This window comes from Hylobates moloch, unplaced genomic scaffold, assembly GCF_009828535.3.
Source record: "Hylobates moloch isolate HMO894 unplaced genomic scaffold, HMol_V3 SCAFFOLD_4, whole genome shotgun sequence".
NCBI lineage: Eukaryota > Metazoa > Chordata > Mammalia > Primates > Hylobatidae > Hylobates > Hylobates moloch.
Window position 1 is genome coordinate 5550067 of NW_026652279.1, and position 27204 is coordinate 5577270.

The 27204-nt window shown below is 41.1% G+C and overlaps 1 protein-coding gene across 2 annotated transcripts in view; it reads left to right on the forward strand.

The window, feature by feature from the left end:
* Positions 1 to 27204, forward strand: part of SYNPR (synaptoporin) — a 342443-nt gene that overhangs the window by 192528 nt on the left and 122711 nt on the right. For both annotated transcript variants that reach the window (XM_032149416.2, XM_032149417.2), the window contains one exon: positions 16289 to 16413. In XM_032149416.2, coding sequence (XP_032005307.1) covers positions 16289 to 16413 — 125 coding nt within the window. The remainder of the gene's footprint in view (positions 1 to 16288; positions 16414 to 27204) is intronic.

A 27204-nucleotide genomic window follows, 5' to 3' on the forward strand; every position in this document is an offset into this window, starting at 1 on the left:
TCATTATTAGCTGAATACTTTTATTTATTTATTCATTTGTTTATTTTTGTTTTGAGATGGGGACTCATTCTGCTGCCTAGGCCAGCTGTGGTGGTGCAATCACAGCTCACTGCAGCCTTAAGCCCTCAGGCTCATGTCATCCTCCAACCTGAGCCTCCCAAGCAGTTGGGACTGCAGGCGCACGCCACCCGGCTGAGTTAATTTACTTTATTTTATTTTATTTATTTATTTTGTAGAGATGGGGGTCTCGATATGTTGCTCAGGCTGAGCTGAAGACTTTTATGTAGAGAATGCCTTCTCTTCTACACTTTGGTCACCTGCCAGTAGCGTTCTTAAAGAATGAGCAAGATACAGGATTAATTCCTTAATTTACCAGTTTTTAAACTAATGAATCTGTTCCCTAGTATTTTCTAACAGTGACCAATTCAATTTTTTTGGTTACTTGCTCCTTTTGGTACAGTTATAAACTCATGAATTTAAACTATCTTTACCTGTGTGGTCTTGGATAAATCACTTAATCCCTCTAAGCCATGGTTTACATAGCTCTAAAATGGTGATAATGATGGTACTCACCTCACAGAGTTATGAGATTTCAATGATACGATGTCTGTAAAGCACTTGGCACATTGCCAGATACAAACAGAAGCTCACTAAGTAGCAGCAGCAGTTGTTGTGGTTATTGTGATAAGAATTATAAGCAGAAAATACCACATAACAATATGCTTAAACCTGTTCATCTAGAATGTCTGCTCTTGTATTTTGAAAATTTTTCAATATGAACACTGCCTTTTAACTATTTTAGGTTTGTTTCTTCTCCATTACACAATCAAAATGCATTGTAGCAGGTTCCTGTTATTGGAGAGAGATGATTTGATGACCACGCATCATGTCTGAGAGGTTCAAACATCAATTTTCAGGTTAAGAATCAGAATAATCAGGCTGGGCACGGTGGCTCACGCCTGTAATCCCAGCAGTTTGGGAGGTTGAGGTGGGCAGATCACGTGAGGGTGGGAGTTTGAGACCACCCTGACCAACATGGAGAAACCCCATCTCTACTAAAAATACAAAATTAGCCAGGCGTGGTGGCACATGCATCCCAGCTACTTGGGAGGCTGAGGCAGGAGAATTGCTTGAACCCAGGAGGTGGAGGTTGCGGTGAGCCGAGATGGCACCGTTGCACTCCAGCATGGGCAACAAGAGCAAAACTCCATCTCAAAAAAAAAAAGAATCAGAATAATCAAAACGAGTCCATGAATGTCTCAAAGTAGGAGCAGTGTAGAGATGCAACTTGCCAGTATGGTGTTCAAAGGAGGTAGAATGTAGAAAGATTTTTAAATCTCTAGACACATTTATTTGCATATTTCAAAATTCTTCTGATAATAAATGGTCCTATGAATGATTCTGGGTTGCCACCTCTTAGCTCATGAGCTTAAGTGTGATGCTATTTTTACTTGTGGCCTGTAGCTGGTAAGCCCTGGATTCTATTTAATATAGCTGCAAAGCACACACACACACACACACACACACACACACACAAATGCTTAAGGGCCACGTGGTGGCTCACGCCTGCAATCCCAAGACTTTGGGAGGCTGAGGCAGGCGTTTGACATCAAGAGTTTGAGATCAGCCTGGCTAACATGGTGAAACCCCATCTCTACTAAAAATACAAAGATTAACCGGGTGTGGTGGTGCATGTTTGTAATCCCAGCTACTTGGGAGGCTGAGGCGTGAGGATGGCTTGAACCCAGCAGGCGGAGTTTACAGTGAGCCAAGAACATGTTGCTGCACTCCAGGCTGGGTGATAGAGGGAGATTCTGTCTCAAAAACATACAAACAAACAAACAAACCTCCTACTATTCTGATAATGGATGCTGTGCTTGTCTTTCACTAAGGTAAAGCTGAATAAATTTTTTTTTTAAAAAAGGAGGAAGGGTAAGAGACACTTTTTCTCCTTTTTAAAAGGAGGAAGGGTAAGAGACACTTGTTCACTTAATGACTCTTATTGTCTACTGAAAAGGCATTAATTGAATACAGCCAAGTGACTATGGATCAATATTTTTTTTTCCAGAATAACCCTATGGTATTCTAAATTGCTCTATGGATACAAATACAACTCTGATTGATAAAATATTTAAATTTTTAAAAAGACATGCCAAATATATTGAATTCAGCCTGAACTGAATCCCAATGGGAATTTATTTCCTATTCAGAGAACACTGCACATGGCAATCTGAGGCCTATTCTAAAATATAAGGGGAGGAGGAAGTTGAAGATTGTGACTTATCTTCAGTTTTTAAAAAATTCAGTCATTCTGTATTATCATGAAAGCACAGCTTCTGGCAAGGAGTAGTTCATTCCAGCATATCCGATGCATGCTATTTAACTACAGAACAGTAGCTGTGTGCATGAGCTCATCGTGCTCTAATTTTTCTATCAAGCAGAAGTACACAGTTAAGGTATCTATCATCACTGATTTTCTTCAATGCACTAAGATATGGTTATGGTAGGTTAGAAACTTCAGGAAGTCTATATCACAAATTTACCCGAGAAAAATACCAAGTTCAAAAACACTACCATAGGCAAGAAATTAATTCAGAAGACTCTCTCTAATCAGGTGTCAGAGAAATGGTGTCAGCTCTGTTGAATTTTTATTTTATCTTATTATTCCATTTTGACAAATATGAGAGAATTGGAGTTGATTCCTTTAAAGGTAATTATTCCTATTCAACCTGATGGAAGTTGCCCTTTTTAATCAACTAATGATTGATGCTATACTTTAGCCATATGTTCTGATGGTGTATTTTGAAATATTTTTACCCTGATTCTAAAGAGAGATGTTGCCAAAATATTTTATTAAATAAGCAGGTCAAAAATGTTCTTCCACTTTATAGCCCCTGTAAATATAATAAATTTGAAAGTACTATTGAAGATAATTCCAAAGGGAGTGGGTTTCTTTAACTTTACATTTTTCATCCAAATGAAGGTGAAAAACAGCACACCCATCTAATGACAGTTCTAAATTTACTTTGCTCAAGTTACCCAGATGTTGTCTACATTTATGACTTTAAGAAAATCAGTTTTTAGTTACAAAAGTTACACATGCTTATTGGAGACTTTGCAATAATGCAAAAATAACTAAAACTGAGATTCTGACTCTAACTTCTACTCCTTAGTGGTTACAACTAATAACACTTCAGCATTGTGTTTCCAGACCTTTTAAATTTCTGTAAAAAAAGTATATACTCTGTGTATATGTAGAAACATTTTCTTTTACAAAAATGCAATACATGTATTTACTTTTTCTGCTTTAAAAAGATTATAAACAACTTCCAGCTTTCTGTACTACTACTCATTCTTTTTAACCCTTGCATAATATTGATCGGATACCTCATAATTTAATTACTCTTTTTTTTAATAGGAATGAAAATCGCTTCCAAATTGTTATTACCATTTCAGCCATGTGTTGTTTTATTTTAAAGATTTGTATCAGGTTTCATGTGGAAAAACATAACTCAAGCAGAAATTTAAATTTCAATTCATAGGCAAGAGTTCAATTTAGCTCACTGCATAAAAGCACAGGGCTGTCTAGGAAGTATCTACTGAAAAAGAAATGACAGGATCTTGAATGGGCTTGACAATGCTGTGTTTCCTATATAATATGACTTGGGAGCTTGTTTTATTTCTGCCAACTTTCTCTCATCAGTTTCTGTAGCAGAGAGTGGAGGCTAACTGACTCAACAATCATCCCAACCGTCTTCCTCTTGCCCACCTCCCCTGTCAGACTCAGGAAAGCTGAACATTCACTTCCTAGTCTCCTATGCAGTGAAAAATGCTCAGGAACACAGCAGCCATTTTGTGACAATGAGGCAAAGACTGTAAGAACCAAAGAAGTGACCCAGACCTCATCAATACCAGCAGTCACCTAGCTCTAGACTTCCTGATACGTGTGAAAAACAAACCCCTATTTGTTTAAGCCCCCATAGGTCAGGCTTTCTGTTATCTACAGCCAAATTTTCTGTCATGTGGTGCAGTCCCCAGACTAGTCATTTCAGAAAATGAAAACAGAAACTTCTTTTGCCATGTAAGTAACCTGGAGTTTTCCTTCTGTAGGGCCTATTGCGAATTCCCCAGTCGACGGCATGAAGTACCAATTCTGTAAGGCTGCTTTTGCCTGGGAAGATTTCACACAAATCACAAAGCAGTTAGAAGGGCACGGTATTCAATTTTTGACAGGTAGCATGAAATGGAATGCAGGATGGACCACATTGCGGCCATTTAAGAGCACAGGTAGTTATATATTATAGACAGGAAAACACACATAGCTCTGTGGAGGAAAGCCTTTTAACAATACTTTTCAGTGCCTCCAAATAAAAGACAATTGCATGTCTTCCAGGGACAATTGCATTATTTTCACATGAAGGTCTCACGTGAGATTTTACAAGGTTATTCACAAAAGCCTTCTGGGTCAAAGTATCATACGCCCATAGCAGTAACCAGAAACTGATAGCTGAGAAAATGATTGGTCAATTTCCTTAGAAAAATACGAGTATCAGTAGGAGAAGAAAAACTAAAAGAAAGAATTAGACAAAGATCAGTAGGAATGGAACATTAAGCTTTAGAGGCATTCATCTGTCTACTGGGGGCCTCCTGTATAGGGAGTGGAGTGTGAGGGAGGCCGCAGTTAATAAAAGCTCATTCTGCACTGGAAAATATCCCGACAGTACATATTCCTTGCTTTTTTAGGGCTACTATTGAGGTAATCAGCTTTGTTTCCAGAAATGCTCTTCGGGGGTGCTGAGGACTAATCATCAGTTCAAGACAAATCATGAAAGGAGATGGGACAAGATGGGGACACCAAAGCAGGGAGGAGGGGGAGGCTCTGGGCCTCTTTAACCTATGAGCTGTTGAATTGTGAAGCTGCATGAAAGTGAGGAACCCGGCACCCTTAGCTGTGGGTGGCTGACAATTAGGAGGAGGAACTTGTCAAGTGTAATTGGCATAACCTACTCACATCAGGCTTTTCAAATATTCCTATCATGCCAGACTAACTCCCTCCCCACAGCAGCCTGCGATGCTGCGGAGTGAAGGCTTGGGTGTTGCCGAGGCACAATACATGAGCTACCACCTGCAGCAATGTGGACGATCAGGGCTTTGTCTTACAGATGCTTCATGTAGCCCTCATCTGATTTTCTGAACATTGATGTGACAGAGAAGGCCTTAGTTAGAAAGCCCAACTTCAATATTTCTGTATGAGTCTTTCCACAGTGTGCTCCATCAGAGAGAGACCATTTTCACACTCCTGGGAGAGTTGGGAAGAAGGAAGACACTTTAGAGAAAGGCAGACCTAGCTGCTTCACTTACGAGTAGATCGTGTGACCTTGGTCTTGCTGTTTAACCTCTGTTTCCTTATCTGTAAAATGAGAGGTTATATTTCTACTTCAGGATATTGTTGAGAGGATTAAATAAGCCATTGTAATGATGGGCTTACTGAGGAGACTGACACAGAAAACTAAATATAATTATTTTATTATTACTATCATCATCATCATTATAATGTTACTATTCAGTTACTCAGTGCTAAAATGCCCTTTTTGTAGCACTTCATCCTTCTATTGCCCATTCATTCATATATTTGCTTACTCAATAAAATTTGTGAGCCACCGACAACATTTTGGCCCAAATGGGGAATACAAAGATGCTGAAGCATGGTCCTGTTGGCAAAGGATTTGCCTATTGTCTGGGGAAGTAAGACACTTCCTTATCTTCCATCTTCTGCCAATCCACTTACGAGTGTAATCAGCGTGGCCTTTCTAAACTGCAATTTTTTTAATGCCTCTCTGCTGCTGAAAACCTGTTTCTCTTGCAAGACCCAAGTTTCTTCACATTGACAAACAATTTCCGTAAGAGTCAGAGAGTAAACATGTTTGGCATCGTAGACCACAGCCTGTCTGTTAGAAGTGCTCAACTTTGTCATCAGAACATGAAAGCATCCATAAATAGATGAAGAGACGAGGCTGGATATGGCCACAGGCTGTCGTTTTTGGATCCCTGGTAGCCCATACCTGACACATTTCTGCCTGCCTCTTCAATTGAGTAACTCTCTTCTTTTTATCTTACAACATATGCAGGCTCACCAAATGCTCAGCCCAAATGTGCACACTTGCTCATTTGTGTGTCTTTGACTTACTCCTCTCTGCCTAAAACACCCTTCTCCCCCTTACCTGGATAACTCAGGCCCATTTTCCTGGTTTCTGCTTAGCTATCCATTCCTCCCGACAGCTTTGTCCCCCTTCCCTCCCCTGCCATTATGTACCATATATTCCCCTAACGTGCTCCAATTTCTGCCACCACAGTAAAGCACCATTGCAGCGCCTGTTCATTAGCTTGTCTGTGTCTTGAAATAGACAGCAAGTTCCCTGGAGGTAGGGGAAGGGTATTATTTATTTATTTATTTATTTATTTATTGTATTTCTTTTTAGTTCAACAAGCATTTAAGGAGCACCGACTTCACGCTTGCACTGTGCAAGGTGGTAGAGATTCAGCAATGAACAAAAACAAGTGTATTGCCTTTTTTTAGGGAAGTGGTAAAACAAAGCATAAGCAAAGGATTAAATAATACCAAACACATACCGATGTTTAAAAGTCTGCTCGTGTTAAAAAATAGAATAATGGGACCGGGGTGGGTGTGTACTAAAATGAGGAAGCCTAGTTAGGGTAGTCAAAGAAGATTTCCTCCTTAAACAAGAAAAGAAAGGATGAGAAGAAGCCCTTCATGCAAACCATGCGAGGACAGAAGTTTCAGCTGAAGGAGACAGACAGCATGAAGGTCCTACAGCTGGAGGGAGCTCAGTTTATTGGGAGAGAGCCAGAGAGAATAGAATGCGGTAAGCTAGAAGCTGAGATCATGTGGTTAGGGAAATATGACTCCTTTATTATCATAGTCCTGGGTACTTGTAGCGCCTGCAAAGTAAAAGGTGCCCACTCGGTTACTGTTTGATAACTGTCTTAGTCATGTTTCCCAAAAGGAGATTCTGAGACAAGAATTTTGGTTCACTAAGTTTATTTGGGGAGCAATGGTGGGAAGCACAATGACAAGTGGGCGGTGGGATGTGGAAGGAAGGAAAGCCAGCCAACGATGTGTGGTGAGCAGGTTGCTTCTGTGGGAAACTGGGGCTCAGTCTCAATGAGCACCCTCTGAACACACCTCCAAACTGTCCCCCAGAAGGGCAAGAACTCTGGAGATTTTACCCACCAATTTCCTTCTCATACTGTTTGAAAGCTGCCAGGGAATTAGCTCCTGGGGACGTCTACCTTGCTCCACTCTCAGGCCAAGCACACGTGTGCTAGCTGTGAATACCCTCGGCAGAGAAATTCAGGTATGTGAGGAAGGAAGTCTTCGGTGTGTATGAGGACTGACCCCCTGAAGCTGCAGCTATCAGCAGGGCATCAACAGCCTTTGCTATAATAACCAACTAAATAAGTGAGTAAGTGAGTGGACGAATGAATGAATGAATGAATGATTATACCTAATGGAAAAGGAGTGAATCAACAAAACAAGCCCAAAGTGAATGAAGGTCCCTGGCCTAAGTGAGTACCTTGGTGGCAGTGGAGTTGTGTAGATCTCCTCCTGGTCCAAATTTAAAGGCAGTATGTTCGTAGCTTGGAATTGGCCATGGTGGAAATACTTGCACTATGGAAATTGGCAAACGCTATAAAACACAGCTTTATTCCTGGGAGATTTTTTTGTTGGCATGCTCAACTTAGTGGTACCAACTACTTGGTCTCAATCTCCCAACCCCTTACCTACCAGTCTCCTGACTCTTGTTTCTTCCAGGATTGGTACATGAAGGTTGTGTACCAGGCCTTGGGAGATGTCCCCTCCCTCACTTCACTGCAGACCAAGCATCTCTCCAAGTGCCATTAATCAGCCTGATTTTCTGTCCTCCTCCAACCTATTGCATTTAACTATGACTTGCAAATTAACCAGAAGTATTAATATCATCTTTCATTGATATTCTACTTGTGGTTCTATTAGCACACAAGGAGTGAGCTGCTTGCCCTCTTTCCAGGGGAAAACCTTTGATGTCACTAACTGCAAAGATATCGTTCCTGCTATGGGTGATTTTGGTTTATGGATGACTATTAAACTAGAAAACACAGGACAATTTTGTTCTGTTCCACCTAAATGTATTTCTAATCAGGCTGCATAGAAGGGGATTCTCTGTTGGCTGATTTTGTCAACTTCGAGAGTAATTTTTTGTAAGGAACAGAGCCTTAGATCATCTAAGACAGTAGTGAAATGAAAGTTCATTGCAGGTGATTTATTTTGGTCTCCTGAACTCAGGGAGGTGAATGATTGGGCCAGTGGTTATGATATTGATTATATTAGAATGTACTGGAGGGTGAGGTGTCTGCTTTGTTTGAGGACTATCAGGAGCTTAAGAAAAGATGGGAATACAGAGGTTTCATAATTCTACTTGAACGGGTAAATGGACTTTTGCCCCTGGGTTACACCTTCAATGTCTGGCAAGGTGAGCTAGTGCACCACATTACCAGAAAGAAGGCACTGTGCTGGCTGAAGATAGATGTGTGGAGCCTAGAATTTGAAGAGCATAGCGTGCACACACAACACCATGTCTTTACATTTCTCATCAACTTGCTTATAGTATTACAGAGTCAGCCTCAAATGGAGATCTGTCTCTCTAGTTCCTCTATCTCACTTATTTCTACACCAACCCCCTCACACCGTCCCCTCAGGCTTTTCTCACTCCTTAGCCTTCCAGGTCTCACCCCCAGTTTTCATTCCATCCTGGCTATATAACAGAAAGTTATGCTATCTTTTCTGTCTCTCCAAAGGGGAAACTGTCTACATTAGGAATTGGACTTTGTTTTGCAGAACTGAGCATCTGCAAGACAAGCCTTCTCAGCTGCTAGCATTAATGGCCTCTCGAGCATTAGTGGTCAAGCAAGGAAAGTCTTGTCTCTTTATAATGTCTTCCAAGGTCCTCCTTCTAAATTCTTCCACCCCACCAAGGGTAAAAAGTGGAAGAAAGGTAGGAAGGAAGAAAGAGAAGGAGAGAGAGAGAGGAAGGAAGGAAGAATAGAGGAAGGGAGGGAGGGAGGGAGGAAGGGAGGGAGAATGGAGGGAGAATAGAGGAAGAGGGAAGGAAGGAAGGAAGGAAGGAAGGAAGGAAGGAAGGAAGGAAGGAAGGAAGGAAGGAAGGTAGGTAGGGAGGGAAGAAGGAAGGAAAGAAAGAGAAAGAATGGACAAATCACCTACTCTGCCTTGGTAATGAGCTTCCAGGTATGTGTTTATGAGACACTCAGGAGAAACATGGAGAACCTCAGGTCACCAAAGCCCCCATGGTGCATTTCTGGGTGAAGAAGACTGGACCGTTTGAGAATCAACTCTTACCAATGTGGCAAAAAAACATCATTCTTCCCCCAACCACAGAGCTAATTAGAAGACTAACTTGGGAAGTCTAGAGACCCAGGATCCTACTTTCAACTCTCATTTTTTGCGGGGCTTCCTCTCACTCATCTTCTAGGTCTTAGCTTAAATGTTAACACCCCCCAGGTATAACCTCCTGTCCAGAATAACTCTCCTCAAAATGTGTAACACAATTTGAGATTATTTTATTTGTATGTGCTTTTTGGTTGTGTCTCCCACATCTAGCCTTAAGCCCCATGGTGGGTGGGAAACTTCCTTATCCTTGTATTTTCTGTGACTGTTTAATTTTTCTGTTCCCCAACAGCTGGCACATAGCAAATCTGTCATTAAACATCCAATGATTGAAGCATGTTAGTCTTGATTTGGTAGATGTGGGAACTGAGGTTTAGAGAAGTGGAGTGATTTGCCTGGTGTCACACAGCTAGGAAATGGGCTCAAGCTTAGGTCTGCCTCACCCCAGAACTGCTCTGCTCCCCCACGTAAGGAGGAATGGTTGGGCGAGTAACTGGGAGGGGAATCAGTGGGAAGACTTCTGGAGTCCCCTCCCACTCTTTCAAGGCAACACCTAGAGAATCACAGGCCCCTGGAGAGCCTCCAGTTCCCTCTCCTCACTGTGTCTTGATGTATTCCAATTACAGGACCAGGCCACTGGCTGATTTTCCCTGGAGGAGTTGATTTCACGCTCCAAAATACAGAAGGATCTGACTCTTCCAGTGTTATACAGACATCATATGTTCAATCCTCACCAAACCCATGTGAATTTAATATCAATCATATAGTATGATTTCCCTTTAAGCAGTTGTCATGCTCAGGGTCAGGTTCCTGCCCCAGCTGAGGGCAGAGGGGAGTGGGTGGATGTGAGGCAGGGAGCTAGAAGAACACTTGAGAGACAGCAGGTAAATAAGACATGGATTTATTCAGCAGCTCTCTCCTCAGCAGCTTACTCACACCTTTATCTCCACTGCCTGCTCTGGCTCTTCAGCTCCTCTAAGCAGCTGACTGTCATGCACAGCTGCATGGCCCGCCTGCAAAGCCAGCTCTAGGGTTAGCAGCTTAACTTTTCCTCTCTCTGGGCACCAGCAAGCTGAGCCATGTCCTGGCTTCCCCTGGTCTGTCTGCCAGACGGTCATTCTCCCTTGCAGGGGTCAGTAGCTTCACTGGCTCTGGGCACCAGCCCCTGCACAAGAGCCATGTTGAGCCCAAGAGCACTGTCAGCAGGGAAGTTATGTCTTTTCCAGGCAATAGTGGCTTTGAGCCAAGTATGAGCTTACACAAACAGGTTATATAACAAGTGAAGTGTGCACCTGTGCCCTAAACTCGCTGAGTCATGCAGGCCTGGATGTCTGCTTCAGCCTGTTCCTTGATCAAAGCACATCCATGTACCTTACACTCCACCCCCTAGGCTGAAGGAGACATAGGCCTTGGATGCACAGGTTATACATATAAGCTCTGGGCACACAGGCCTGATACCTACACATAGACTTGACACATGAGCCTGACACATAAGCTTCAGTGAGCTGCCCAGCTTTTGGCGCAGATTACCATAGGTGTCACCTCCTTGGTGATTACCATTCACACTGCCCTGAGTTCAGCTCAATAACTACTTTGCCTACACCTGGTTTCAAACCATATTGTGTCAGTACTAGGCTGGACCGCAACAACAGTCCAGGCAGCAGTAGCATCTTGGCTAGACCCATCTGTATACCATGCCCTGTTAGGAATGGGAGGACGCCCTTCCTAACAGTGAAGGCTCAGGGTCTAGGGATGCCTCAGGCCCCATGGCCTTATCTTGCATTAGGACTACAGGTCCTAAGGCTTCTTGTAATTCTGCTGCTAAGGGACTTGTACTCAGCATACTCCGCTGTTCCAAGTAGGCACCCCACTTCACTAAACTGGATGTCTGTGCCATCCCAGTCTGGGAAGTTGTTACCCATGAATGCACCCATCCTGCTATAGGGTAAATCATCCACACAATGACTGTAACCCACCCTGCCACGCTCTCACAAGGCTGAAGGGCAGCATATGCAGTTACTAACTGCTTTTCCAGTCTGGGGAGGATAGGGGTCATTACCCATGAATGCACCCATCCCACTATTACTAACTACTTCTCTGTTAAGGAATACTGGAGCTCAGCTCCCTTCCACAGCTAGGACCAAAAGCCTATTGGCAGTCTCAGGCGCTCCATGCACTGCTATAAGCCCTAACTGAAACTATCTGTGGTCACAGGTACATTAAGTTTAAATGGGCACCCCTGGCCAGAAAGGCTGCCTCAGTCTTATCATCCCAATCCCAGGCAAGTGAGGCATTGCTGCTTCTAAATGTGCAAGAGAATCAGAGGTTAATGTAATATCATCAATAAGATCATGACACATGATGGGGCTATACATATACCTTGCGGCAACACTGTGATTTGCCCTTCCATGAAGGCGAACTGTTCCTGGCTCTCTGGAGCAATGTCAATGGAGAAAAATGCATTGGTCAAGTCCAACACACAGTGACACAATCCCAGGTCTGTTGTCATATGGTCCATCAAGTCTGTGACAGATGGCACAGCTGCCAAGCCATATAAAACCTCCACCCCCAGAACATTTTCAGGTATGGGAGAGACATACACAGTGCACAAATGGGGAGTCAAGCAGCTGATGCCAAGGTGCAAGGACACAGGTTTCACTTTCACTAACCAGCTTTCATAGCTATCTATGCAGCCTTGCCTGGAAACTTATCCAGGTGCAGGGACCAGTGGATTGCCAAGTCCATATGTGGCTCTGGTCATCCAGTGCCCCCCAAGCTGGACATCTCAGCCAGTCTCTTATCAAACAGAAAAGCCTTTACAATTCCACCTGACTGCTGCAGGCAGTCTGTGAACTGGAATGCTCAAGTGGGACCAGGTTGCACAGCAATGTCCTTCTCTCAAATGACTTTCACTAAGTCTGTACATGACTGCCGACATTACTTGCTTAACTCCAATTCAGCAGGGACACAGGCACAATAGGAAATGTATTTCACCATGGTAGGGAATCCCTGGGCTCACCCTTGGGCTTGAACACCCAACAGCTGTTCAAGCTCAGTTTTCTGGTGGATCATTGGGTAAGCCCACAACAGAGGTTCCTCTTCCTCCCTGCGCTTGTCCTGCAGGGACTGGACATGCACTTCCTACAGCACAGTCACAAATGCCCATCTGACTCTACCAGCAAAGACACACTCTTTTTCTCGGTGCCGTGCACTTCCAGGTGCTTTAGCGCCTTCTCCACACTCACAGGAGACCTGTCCACAGCCTCCCATGCTTCCACTGGGGCTTATCCTCACAGCAAGGCAGCCACCAGGTATCACAGCTCATGCGGTGGCCACAAAGCCAATTCAAGAGCCCTAAGGGGCTGAAGACTCATTCGCCTCATCTCATCCTCGTCGCCAATTGTTAGGTCCATGATTATGCCGAGTGTCACGCTCAGGGTCAGGTTCCAGCCCCAGCTAAGGGCAGAGGGGAGTGGGTAGACATAGGGCAGGGAGCTGGAGGAACACTTGAGAGACAGCAGGTAAATGAGACATGGCTTTATTCAGCAGCTCTCTCATCAGCAGCTTACTTACACCTTTATCTCGACTGTCTGCTCTGGCTCTGCGGCTCCTCCCAGCAGCCGGCTCCCATGCACAGCTGCATGGCCAGCCTGCAAGGCCAGCTCTAAGGTTAGCAGCTTAACTCTTTCTTTCTCTGGGCATGAGCAAGCCGAGCCACGTGCTGGCTCCCCACTGTCCATCTGCCAGATGGTCATTCTCCCTTACAGGGATCAGTAGCTTCACTTTTTCTCTGGGTGCCTGCACCTGCACAAGAGCCATGTTGGGCCCAAGAGCATGTCGGCATGGCAGTTATACCTTTTCCAGACAATAGTGGCTTTGAGCCAAGTATGAGCTTACACAAACAGTATATATAACTAGTGGAGTATGCGCCTGCGCTCTAAACTTGCTAAGTCATGCAGGCCTGGATGTCTGCCTCAGCCTATTCGTTGATCAAAGTACATCCATGTACCTTACAGCAGTGAGGACTATGGGGAAGGGAGAAATGTAACCTGAAAGCCCGTAGGTATCGTATTTAACTCGATTACAATGCCTTGTGTTTTCAGAGCTCAAGAGAAGTAAAAAGAAAAAATTGTGGTGTATGTGGTTTCAATCGTCATGACACCTCCTTTCCATGTATCTAACATTTTGAACTAGTTAAATACATAGTTATCATTCCTTCTTAAGTTTATTATATGATGGTATTAATAATACCTTACTGTATATAAAGCACTTAATATAAGATGAAAAGCCAAGGTAGTTTCTTTATAGCTATTAAGCACTGAAATGGACAAGATTTGTTTTTATATCCTTCAATTCCAATTCGCTACATTTTAATGTCTCAAGGATTTTTTTGAATGAAGCATTTTGAAACAATGATGTAATTCTACCATATCTTTCCTATAGGAATATTAAGCTTCATGCACACATGCCTCACAACATTGTTGCCACTAGGAAATACGACCATGTATGTTAAGTGCTGGACACAATGCTTGGCCCATAGTAGGCACTTTAAAATGGCCACAATGTACAATCCCTTCTTACTTTTATGTGCACAATTGCCTGTCACACACTTAGGACTCCTGCCCCCAGAGAAATGTAAATATCACACAAATCTCTGCATGAATTGGAAGAGGGTAGCATGTAAATACATATTCCATCTCATTTAGTTTTCTCAGCGATTCAGAGAGACATAGGGGATATCCCTGTTTTACGGATGAGGAAACTTGGCTACAGAAAGAGCTACCTCCATTGCCACGGCATGGGGCTTTGGACTCCATCATTCCATTCTTTCTTACCAAAGACGCTATCTTGACGTGACCCAAAGGGTTGGGACATCCCGTGTTGGCTGATGAAAACTAGAATTAAGTCTTGAACCATTAAAATCACTTTCTCCTTATTTCTATTAATACTACTAATACTAATTGCTTACAGGAAGAGAGCATTTGGTCATGAGGAGTAAGCAAGTCCACACCAGGGGCCTAAAGATGGGGTTCCCTTCAGCTTCAGCATTCTGTGTCTCAACCCTAGATTGTGGAGCGAGCTGAAATAGTTCTGCATTCTTCGTCAAATCCTGTGCAACGAAAGCTAACAAAGTTAAAAAGATCAGTTTTTCTGGACTGCTTGGATGGTGGTTCACTGGGGCAGACAGCCAGACAGATTTGGCTAGGGATTAAGCCTAAATTTCCTATTTTATGGCCTGGAACATCTTATTAAGGAGCATCTGCTATTTACAGTAATATTTGTTAACATTGATTGAGAGCTTATGCAGTGCCAGGACCTTTTCTAAATGCTTTCCACATATTAACACATTTTACTCTTACTACAATCCTTGTATCTTTTGGTCAAGTTCTTTCCATTTTTAAAATACAGATTTTAAAAACTAGTCACTTAAAACTGCCATACGCACACACGCCCACACACACACACACGTGACTCACAAAATACTGCTTCGCCTGTGAAGGTTTCACAATGCCTTGTTATCATCAGCCAGTCTTTTCCTATTAAAGTTAAATGTCCAATTGAGATAAAACAATTCTGAGGCTTTTTTCTACCCCTGATTAAGATTGAAGTGGCAGGTGTTCTAGATAATATTCATTTCACCTTCTGAAATTTCTAGAAAGACCTGGTGATCTTGCCAGCTCCAGCAGCCTTCTTGTCCACAGCAACTGTCTGTGTCACACTGCAAATAGCAAAATGACCCAGAAGAGTTATCATCAATGCTATTTTTCAATGAGGAAATCAAGGCATGAGGAAATTAAGCAGCTTTCCCAAGGTCACATTCCAGAGCCCTTGACCCCAGTTGACTCTGTGCAGTAACTCCTCTCACTATGCAAAATGAGCTAGTGTTTCCAGTAGTGACCCCAAACTATTGTAAGAAGCTGAATTCCGAAGTTAAGATAAATTGGAATATTGCAGCATGTTAGCGTTAGGTGCATTTGATCGACTTCCTTTAGAAATGAGCAAGAAATTCTTTTGAGTTTAGCCAAATTATGAAATGAACAAAGTTTAGCATTTGCTTATGTCCCCTCTTAGGCCATCCTGTCTTCCAAGTGTCTCTTCTTTCTAGGTGACTTCTCAGAGTCCCTGCTCCTAATTATTGGTGCCTGGTTCCTCACAGATTCACATTCTACACCAGGATAGACCATGACATTAACTGTTGAAACTTTTAATAGTTGACTTAGAAACAGCAACCAACACAGAGATGTAACCACCAGTGAAAGTTGGAAGCTGAAATATGATGAGATCTTGTGCTCTAAAATAGCACCTCTTAGAAACTCACCTACTCTTCCTCAAACTCTTAGCTCTAGAATTCTCTGACCATGACTTTGAAATATTGATATATATTATTCCAAAAGACAAATCATATTTATGGTAGAAAATACAGACAAACAAAGAGAAGAAAGCAAGGATACACCCCCACATCTTCCTACCTGGAGACATCCATTATTAACTAGTTGGTGTAGTGCTTTCCAGGCCTTTGACTATCGGATTATGCCTCTGCCCTCTGAGACATGACAGCTCTTTACACACTCAAACACAGCTATTTTGGCTTTGTCTTTAATTATTCTCCAAGCCACATTTCTTTCACTTGCCAGACAATTATTTTAGACACCACGTCCCCAGTCCTCACTCCATTCTACCTTCATCTTCCAGCTGAACCAAGTGCAATGCTCTTCTTCAGAAGGACCGTAACTTCCCTCAATCCAGACATTAAGCTCCTTTTGATAAATCTCATTAGAACAACATCATCCTAATAACTGCCTTCTATTTGTTTGTTCTCCACAGCTTTTTGCAATCTTTGCATTTGCAACATGTGGTGGCTATTCCGGAGGCCTGCGGCTGAGTGTGGACTGCGTCAACAAGACAGAAAGTAACCTCAGCATCGACATAGCATTTGCCTACCCATTCAGGTAGGGAATGGTGGTTCATGCTTGCTAGCCTCACAGCGGGGGTCTTTCTTTCTTCTGTGCTTTGTCTCAGAAAAATGCAGTCTTCCAGGGACTTCTGGGTAAACAGAAAGGATTCTGCCTGCAGCCACGGAATGCCCAAACACAGTGCCCACTCACCACCTAGTGTGGGCACTGGGAGGATTTACGAGTTGTGCCTTCAAAACAGAACTGACTCTCCTCAAAAAAAAGAAAAAAAAAAGAAAAAAAGAAAAAAAACTTGCTACAAAGAGAAGGAGGGAGGGAAAAAGAAAGGGAGATTGGAGAAGTAATTTTAAAATATGATCAAATAAATTCAAGAAATATTTTTAGCACTGTGCCTTTCTAATGCACATTTTGAATCAACAAGAATGACAGATTGTTTCCCAAATACATTTGACTGTAGAAACTTCTTTTTCACTGAGTACCCAAGAGGATCTGTATACTATAGAACACATCCTTAATATTTATATATTAAGTGTATATATATATGTGTGTGTGCGTGTATATATATATATATATAAAGTGAACTGTTCCTAGTCTAAGACAAATATGACTCAGTTCATAGGTGATGAATCATCATAGAGAGGTAGCATTGATACCAATATTCTTAATAGTTTTTAAGAGTAGAGCTGACAAAAGTTGCAAATATCTTGCTCAAGTAGATACTCTCCTAACTAACTAATAAAAGAGTAGAAAGCTCAGAAATATTAAACACGTAATCCCTGGAAATTCAGGAAAAAGTGCTGTGCTGTGCTGGTGGAAGTGGACATGCAAGTGCTTGACTTCTGAAAGCTCTGGACCAACCCATTGGCTTCTGGAGGAGAGTGGCCAAGCCAACGCATGCTTTCAGATTAAGATGCAGGATCTAGGACAGGAGATGAAAACTACTAATGGCCGGGCAGCAGGGCTGGGATGCTTGGTAACATTATCCATGAAATCATAAGCTTGGCATGACTTCTACAGTGATTTCTCACTAAGAGATGTGGCAGGAACAGGTAACTTAAAAGTCAATCTCTCAAGATTTAAAAGTCCTGCAAGTCCCTAAACATTGAACTACCAGACCCCAGGACTCTCAGTCTTTTCCTCAAACTGGAGGAGAGTAATCAAGAGACCTATCTGAACTAGAAGAGTGCCTGAGCTGGTGTGGCAGTGGAGAGCGGGGTAATATCGAATTTCATAAAATCCCTCCTTAAGGATGCAATGTGAGCAGACACTTCAAGCACAGTTTCCTGCACTGGGCTTCTTTAATTTCTTCCCAAGACTACAAATTCAAATGATTGGCCCAGTGAAAGGCAACTAGAGAAATTAGATCAAAATGTATTGCCATCTATAGCAGCCGCCTCATTTAAAAGATTTTAACCTGGGTTCTGAAACAAATATAGTTAATCATTATATTTTTTAGTAGCACAGCTTTTCTTTCTAACATTATCTCACTCAGAAGCTCCATGTATAAAATAGACATGAGTCACTGAGAAAGTTGAAGCAGGAGAAGAAGGGAACTTAAAGGCCCCAGCCAGTCCTCCTCAACCTTCTCCCTGCCACACACCTGTAAGATCTCCTGGGAACTCTAGGTCTACTAGAAACAATTTTAAAACCACTGTTCTAGGATTTAACAAGAAATCGTTTTCCACTTTGCTTACCCCATCTTACATTTACTGTTTACTGTTAAGGAAGCAGTATTAGCCAATCTCCTTTTACAGAATGTCTTGTACTTTTGCCCCCATTAATGTTCATCTAGGAGATATACACACCATTCCGAAACAGCTTAATTTACTAGGGTTGCAATTTCAATTTTACATTTGTATATTTTAACATGTACCATTATCCGTATACATATTCATAACCTGTACCATTATGGGGAAAATCTCAGTAATAAGCCAGGATTTATACAGACTATTATGAAGACATTTGTTTCAGAAGAAGTACGGTTAGCAAGATGCTGGTAATATAAATAATTAAAAAGTAAAAAGTGATAATATCCAACATTATAAAGGGTGGAGAGAAATGTAGATTCTCACATGTGGTTGGAAATAATGTATATTGATAAAGCCTTTTTGGAGGACAATTGGAAGTAGGTATCAAAATTTAAATGTACATTCTATTTAATCCAGCAATACCATTTCTAGATATCTACCTTCAAAAATGTTCGTATAAATACACAAATATATGCATGTAATGCATATAATATGCATGTAATGATGTGCACTGCAGTGTTGTTAATAATAAAAGACTGAAACAAACCTGAATGTCCATCAGCAGGAAGCAGGCTCAATGAATTATTTACATATGTCCTATGCAGAAGTTTTAAAAGTGAATGTACAGATATAGAAAAATTCTTAAAATGTATTACTAAAGAGAAAGTAAGTAGCAGCATGTTAAGAAAAAATATAATAGTAAATGCACAATATAATTTTAAATTTATGCACCTATATGCATATATATATATATTTGTAAAATATAAATTCTGGAAGGATACAGACAAACAGTTAACAGGGATTACTTCTGGGGAATGATGTGTGATTGGTATGCAGAGGTCATACATTTACTTTTAAGTCTACATACTTGAGTATTACTTGAATTTATTAAAATATGCATATGATACCTTGGTAATTTTAAAAACGCTCTTTAAAAATGAGTCATCCTATGGCTTCCAGTGAGATGAAATGATAAGACACGGCTTCTGGAGAGAAATAACTCATAGGAACCTCATTTGAAATTCCAAATGGATTGAAGTAGATGAAAAAAATCTGTATTTTCAAGGTGAATGGCAAGAAGCAGCTGTTGAGACAACTCAGCAGTTGGAAGGAGGAGATTGTAAAAGCATTGCTTATGCTTAAAAAAGTTATTTTCTTCTAAAATGTCACAAGTCAATGCCAATGATCTGATGATAATCTTAGAAATAAGGTAAGAACATTCAGTAGCTTTTAACTATTCAGTGTACTGCAAAGACCAAAAGGACAATAAACTCAAGTCATTTGAACAAAAACAATTAGTTTGTAAATGATACATCAAAGGAAGCTACTTAACCAGTTATCAGACACATATTTTAGGATGTAAGATAATGTCAGTGTTAAAAATTCTAGATAACTCACAAAGTAATAACGTGCTGCTTCTAATAAATATGCCGAAGTGCATATCTCCTTTATAGCCCCATATGTATATGTTCCTGATTCCTATCAGAAATAATTGACATCCAGCAGTGTATCATTTTGTTATAGAAATAAAACATTTTACACTTTATCTTCCTTATTATTTGTGATTAAAATGAACAACTATTACTTAACTGTTTTCTCACCTGCAATAACATACTAAATTTGGTATGAAATTTACTTGGTAACTAGGAGGAGAGTAGTTCTAGATTCCATATTTTTGGTACTTCCTTTACGCATAGAAGTGGAAAGTAGGGTTTCTCATTTTAAGGTACTTAATATATTTGTAGAAAGCCTACTGTAGGAATGCCAAGTAACATTTTGAACTTATACATGAATAAAAGATAGAGAAGGGCAGAGCTGAGAGGTTAGGGAGCTATAGGAACAAAAATTTTCATGGTAGAGGTAATGGAGAAGAGTCAGAATGATGAATGAATGAACAGACATGCGAACACTTATTGCGAGGGTACAATGTGCCAAACACTGTGCTAGATACCTTGACATACATTAGATTATGTGCTCATTACACAGACTCTGTGAAGGAGGCTACTATTTTACCGACTGAGAAGACTGGGCCGAGAAAAATTGTGTTGACATCACACAGAAATTAAATTTAAACTTTTGGATTTTTTAAATTTTATGATTTGAATAAAAACAAGAAGAAAGCAAAGTTCAGACTGTTTGGAGCATGGTGAATACAACAAAAATTTATCACGGACAAAAGTGATAAAGTTAGAAAGGCCATTTTTTTCCCTGATTATAGAAGACCTTGAATTCCTTATAAGTTGAATAGGAAGAAGGAGTTAAAAATGACAAAAGGAAAATAACAGGGAAAACTATTTTGAAGTAGAGAGTACAAGTTAGGATTTGATCATGCAGAGTTTGAGATGCTTGTTAGAAGCACAGGGGAATTCTCTACCAGGGAGTTTCATGTTAAACCCTATGTAAGATGAGAGAGGTCAAGACTGAAAATGAAGCCTTAAGAGTCATCATCATGAAGTCACATCTGGAAGAAGAGAGGTCACCAAAAGAGACAGAATGGGAACTATGGAGGATGCCTATGCTTGTGAAAAAAATGAATGAAAGGGGTCACTGAAAGAGACCAAGAGGAGAAGACCAAATGGAAAAGAAGTTGGATGACCCAGAAAGTTCAGGTTTTTCAGAAGGTAAGAAAACTTTCTGCACATGTATCCCAGAATTTAAAGTAAAACAAATAAAAACAGAAATAAAATAAAATATAAAAAAGAAAACTTTATGTATGCTACCATTCAGCAGTGTTGAGTACCTCAAAGAAAGGAGTGAAAAACCAAGAAAAAGCCATCGAATATAGTTAATGGTGGTTATTAAAAGCTTTCATGGGACATTTCAGTTGGAGAGAAAGTGTGTCGAGCTGTGGGGGAATGGAAAACAGAATTCAGTATATTTTCTCACAGACCAATACAATGCAAATTTTGAAGGACCCTAATTTGCTTATCTTAAGCCTTCAAGATATGATATTTGTGAAGAAAGAGACTAAGTTTGTTAATGACCTTGTAATAGAGAAGGTGCTCACCTCTTGTTTCTTGGAAGTAACCAGCTCATTGAACGACATGATGATAAATTTATAACCTTGGTTGAACAAATAACTAATAAAAAAGATTTTCAGTTTGTAAAAATCTTCCTTCTTTTGAGAACAACTAAATATAGGGAATAACAGAAGATTTACAATAAAAAATAAAGTAGTTGTTGTGTCACTTCTGTGTCTTGAGACCTCATCAAGATAAAATTATTGTTTGCTGTCAATTTTAAGCATTATTTTAGATATGAGATTAGTAATCACTGTTCTAGATAATTAGCAAAATTATCCTTCATAAATTTTGTTTATTCTCATGCCTCAGCTTTCTGAGTAGCTGAGATTACAGATGTGCACCACCATGCCTGGCTAATTTTTGTATTTTTAGTAGAGACAGTGTTTCACCATGTTGGCCAGGCTTATCTCAAACTCCTGACCTCAAGTGACCCACCTACCTTGGCCTCCAAAAGTGCTGGAATTACAGGTGTGGGCCACCACGCCGAGCCATAAGTCCCTATGACTGTTAAAGGGCTTTCTCTCACCACTCGAACCTGCTTGGTCTATAGGCAGGGCAGGCAAGAAATGCTGGGGAGTAATGTCTCCTGGAGAAGCCCTTACCCAATGACAAACGTGAGTTGGAGGATAACAATCCCAACTTCCTCACCCCTCATGTGGCGTAACACTAAGTCATGTACTATACCATTTCCCAGAGGCACCATCAGGACAAAATCACCCACAGTGCAAAACCTGATCATTAACACACCTTTCATTATCTTTTTTGCCTTTTCTGTCTCACATCTCCACTGTCTTATTGGTGTTTTCAGAGCTGAATCCTCTAAGGAGTTGCACTCAAATCTTGATCTCAGAGGCTGCTTCTGAGAAGTCCAACCTAAGACACTGGCATTGCATGAGAACATTACCATCTTTAAAGAAGATAGATAGATGAGTAGATAGATTGATCAGTTGCTGGATTTATCAATCGATAGAGTAAATCCCTACTTCTTCTCACTCTAAAACATATTATACAGTATTACTCATTCAAAAACAAACAAACAAACAAATAGCTTGGTTGGAAATCAATCACTTCAGTTCACAACCCTTCGCCTTGTGGTTTTCAGTTCAGATCTCATACAAAGCCATGGTTGGTTTTCTCCATCCATAGAATCTTAGTATATATGGTAGGTTTTTCCCAGTTGGCAGTCATAGTAGGGTGTCCCTCAATGTGAGCTTCAGATTTTCTGAATATCAGGTGATGGCTGAGATTTTGGAGGTGCTGCATGGGGCCTCTGAAATGAAATCTGGTTAGACATAGTTTGTATTTTAGATCAGCCCATCCCAAATATATTCTCCAAATTTGGTGATAAATCTTACAACCTTTCTCCTCAAAGGTTTGGGTAAACTACAAAAACTAGTTATATTTATAAAGATTATGTCATAACCACTGCATCAAAATGTTAACATATCTATTTCTAGGTGGCAAGATTATGAGTGAATCAAATATTCTTTTCACACTTGTGCAAACTTTTTTACACCATTAAAGCTGAAGCAGTATAGTGTAGCTTGGACTCTAGAGACAGACTACATAGGTTCAAATCCTCCACTCAGCTACTTATTAGCTGTATGATATTGAGAAAATTGCTTATCACTTCTGTTCCTTATCTGTGAAACAGAAACAATGTTACCTATTTCATAGTATTATTATAAGTATTAAATAAGACATATATATATAATGCCTAAAACAAGACCTGGCATTCAATACATTGTCTTTTGGCATATTATTTTTATTTAATTATCAAGTAAGGGCAATTAAAAATCAACTAGAGTGCTAGAAAAGATATTTATTCTGGTTAATTAGCAAAATTACCCTTGAGAAAACAAATGGCCAGTTTATTACATTTTACCCAGAATGGGATCTTCCCCAACCCTGCCTCTGCCTATATAAAAACATTAAAGGGTGCACATATTTAACTATCTCTTGATTAACGTGCTTTTAACTATTTAATGTTTATTTGGGTTGCCCTAGGATGTATTACTATTAAGCCTTTTTTTAAAAAATTTAACTAATGGGAGAATGAAAGCTCCCTCTCAAAGTGACAGAATGGAGAACTCTTAGTGGCACTAGCATAATCCTTGGGAGGTTGGCAGCGGTGGAGTAGGAGACCGAGGCTTAGTCTGATCTTTGTGATATGTGAAATTCAATTCAACGAGAGGTTCCACCTTGAAGGAAAGGAAAGCCAGTGCTGCTCAGCTGAGCTCTGGCTGAGTAAGCACCATTCCCCTGCTCATGACTCTAGCCACTTGCTCTGTCGTTCTCCCACCCGTTTGGAACACGGGAGCAGGTGCAAGTAGATGCCAGGAAAGCTGTGGAGTTTGGGCCATTATCTAGTAATGCTAGCTCTGCCAGGAAGCAAGCATTTTGTCCCTAAGATGCGTAGCCAAGAGCAGTGATGAGAAACATTTTTTATTTTTTCGTTTTTTACCATAATAGCCAATTTGGGGAAAATAAAAGTGTGAAGGGCTGCAATTTTTTATATCTTGTGTTCAGGAAATGCTGCACTTGCAATTACATTTAAGTATTCATTTATTGTTTCTCATTACCAAAGGGTTTCAGTCTTTTTGCCTAAAATTTCAGAAACTTTATAACTACAGAATCTCATTCTAATGTTTTGCCTTAAAATAAATTTTGTGTATGATGTGACCTGATGCTGCTACGGGGCAGAGACTTTGGGAGACTTAGAGGTGGCGTGGCCAAAGGGCTAATGGTGAATCTCTAGCCAAATCCAAACTCTGCTGCCTGGTGGATGGGCAAGACATAACTCCCTAACTGGTAGTGAATTGTGCAGTGGAAGCATGCTGGGCCCATAACCTTATTGGGCCTCAGCTTCCTTATTATAAAAGGGCAATAATACCAGTACCTTCCTTATAGTGTGGTTGCAATCATTCAATTAGATAATATGAGTTAGTTGTGTAGTACAGAGTCTGGCACACATTGAATGTTCCCTGAGTTGCTATCATTGTTGTTGTTGTTATTATTAAGGGAGTCTATTGAAAGAAATTGGCACCAGAATTCAGCTGTAGACCAAGTATGACAGTCCTGTTTGGAAGTTTCTGCAGTAAAGAGAGGAGCTATCATTTGTAGGGAATGTCTTGGGGATCACAGAAAATGATCCAAATATGCGCCATGGCTGCTGGCATGAAAGGGGTTAAATGAAAAAAGTTAGTGAATGACAAATTAGTCTACCCCATCTCCACCCTGCTGTTCCCCTCTTAATCTGTATAATTGCGAGATTGGAACACTTCCCCAAAAGGAGAGTGGTAGTGGGGAATTGGGTAGAATGGATATTTTAGTTTGAGTTTCTGCAAAAGCACATATTGAGACCAGGATTTGAGTGCAAGTAGTTTTCTTGGAAGGTGATCCTGGAAGCACCAGTGAGGAATGGGGACATGAGACAGGGAAGGGAAGAAAGCCAAAAAAAAAGTAGATTAATTGTCAAGATACCACCGTTGGCAACTGGGGCATCTAAGATTTTTAGGAAACTGTGGGCAAAATGTCCCAACAGTAAATCCATCCGGCAAGTGTTCAGGCTGGGTAATTATACCCCCAATCCTATTGGTCACTGGCCAAAAGCTGCTCCTGGGGGTGTTAATTCCCTGGGACTGCATGCAGACCTAGCATGTGCCTACAGCTGAAGAAAGTCTTCTTGCAAATTCATGGATGCTGACATTAGAAAGCCATCATTGTATACAAAAATGGTGAGAACAAGAGAGATACGGGTGGGCAACCAACAGCTTCTAATACAATAAGGAGACTCTTCAATCATTTTTCCTAGATCTGTGAATGACCCCATCCTGTATAATTTAATTATTCTCATTAATTTTTTATGAAGCACCTGCAGTGTATAAGACCCTGAATTATATAGGCACTTGGTATGTATTTGTTGGTGAGGTAGACATGACCTCTTCCCTCACAAAATTTACAATTAGTTGGAGATGGGAGAAAGACAAAGAAGTGAGAAATATAAATAAATACATATATAGGCATATATGCATGTACATATTTTTACAGTTGTAATTTCTATGAAGAAAATGAACATTGTGCAGAGAAGTAAAATAAGTATTGGTGGGAGTGGAGAGGATCAAATAAAACATACTCAGAGTGAACATCGCTTAGAATGTTCTAAGCAAAGAGAAAAGCATGGGCATGGCCTTCAGAGAGAAAAGACTGGAAACTGGGGGAATAAAGAGAGACTCCTAAGTGGAGGTGGGAGTGACATGAGACACCAAAGAGGCAGGGATGCAATCCCAGTAGGTATCAGGTAATGGTAAAAGTCTTGAGAGGAAATTAGGAAGGTTAAGGGATAAAAAGAGAAGCTGTACTATTTTAGATTAGCTGGCTGGCTGCAGCCATCCAAGGAAGAGACGGTGGTGGCTTGGCCCAGGGTGGAGGCAGCAGAGAGGGAAGGCATGGTATATAGCATGCCATACGTGGTCTTCCATGCCCCACTTCCAATGGTAATGTGCATCTACAGCCCAGTCCTGTTCATTAGTTTTTCCATCACTTTTCTCGGTGATGTTGGGTAGTGTTGGACAGTCTAGGGACCAACTTTAATATTTTAAGTTTCTTGTTCCTGATTTTGGTTCATGGGCACCCTTTGGACCCACTAGGTTTTTTGTTTTTTGGGTTGTTTTGTTTTGTTTGAGATGGAGTCTCACTCTGTCATCCAGGCTGGAGTACGGTGGTGCAATCTCAGCTCACTGCAACCTCTGCCTCCCTAGTTAAAGTGATTCTCCTGCCTTAGCCTCCCAAGTAGCTGAGATTACAGGCAGCCACCATCACACTCAGGTAATTTTTGTATTTTTAGTAGAGGTGGGGTTTCACCATGTTGGCGAGGCTGGTCTTGAACTCCTGACCTCAGGTGATCCGCCCACCTCAGCCTCCCAAAGTGAGGGGGTTACAGGTGGAGCCACTAGTTTTTCATCACTGTGTGAGCAGTGAAAACACAAGAAGACAACCAGCAAATTTGACTTGAATGATGAATCTACACAATTCCATTGAGATGTGTTTGGGAACATATTTCTGAAGACCAGAAAGCAATAAGAAATTTATGAAGTAGATAATAATCCCACTTCATGGAATATGATTTTAAACAAGTCATTGCCCAAATCGGTTGGGGTCCATTCAGGAAAAGAGAGCTCATGCCAGGTGGTTCAATTACAAAAAGTTAATGTAGAGAATTAGCTACGCAGGGTTTGGATGATTTGGAAAGGGTCCTTGAGGCAATCTGAAGATGAGCAACGGAGGGAAGCCACCCCTAAGGGTAGAGCAAGGATTGACAAAGAAAAGCTGTTGAGTAGAACTGGCTGGCCCCCTACCTGTTTGTATATGGCTCACAGGTGAAGAATGGCTTTTACACTTTTAAAGGTTTACGTGTATATGCACATATATTTTTTTTTTGAGACAGTCTTGCTCTGTCATCCAGCCTGGAGGGCAGTGGTGCAATCTGGACTCACTGCAACCTCCACCACCTGGGTTCAAGTGATTCTCATGCCTCAGCCTCCCGAGTAGTTGGGAGTACAGGTGCACACCACCATGCCCGGCTAATTTTTGTATTTTTAGTAGAGACGTGGTTTCACCATGTTGGCCATGCTGTTCTCGAACTCCTGATCTCAAGTGATCCGCCTGCCTCAGCCTCCCAAAGTACTGGGATGACAGGCATGAGCCACCATGCCCGGCCTAAATATGTATGCTTTAAATGCTACATAAGTACTTACAAAATACTACCCTCAATTTTGCCTTTTGACTCATAAAGCCTAAAGTGTTTACTCTCTTGCCCTTTTTTGTTTTTTTCAAAAATGTATTGACTCCTAGGCAAGAGGCACGATAAGAGGAAGTGGCCTTGTTAGAGCCCAGGGTGGAACCTGTCTATCAGAAGCTGAGAATATGGTGAGAGGAGGCGTCCAGTGAGTTCAGGAACCAAGGAAGAGATGCAGCTACTATGAGAGATGCTCACCAAAGCAACAACAGAAAGGGGTGAAATCCCCTAGTTTTTCCCTTGCTCTAACCCTCCAGTC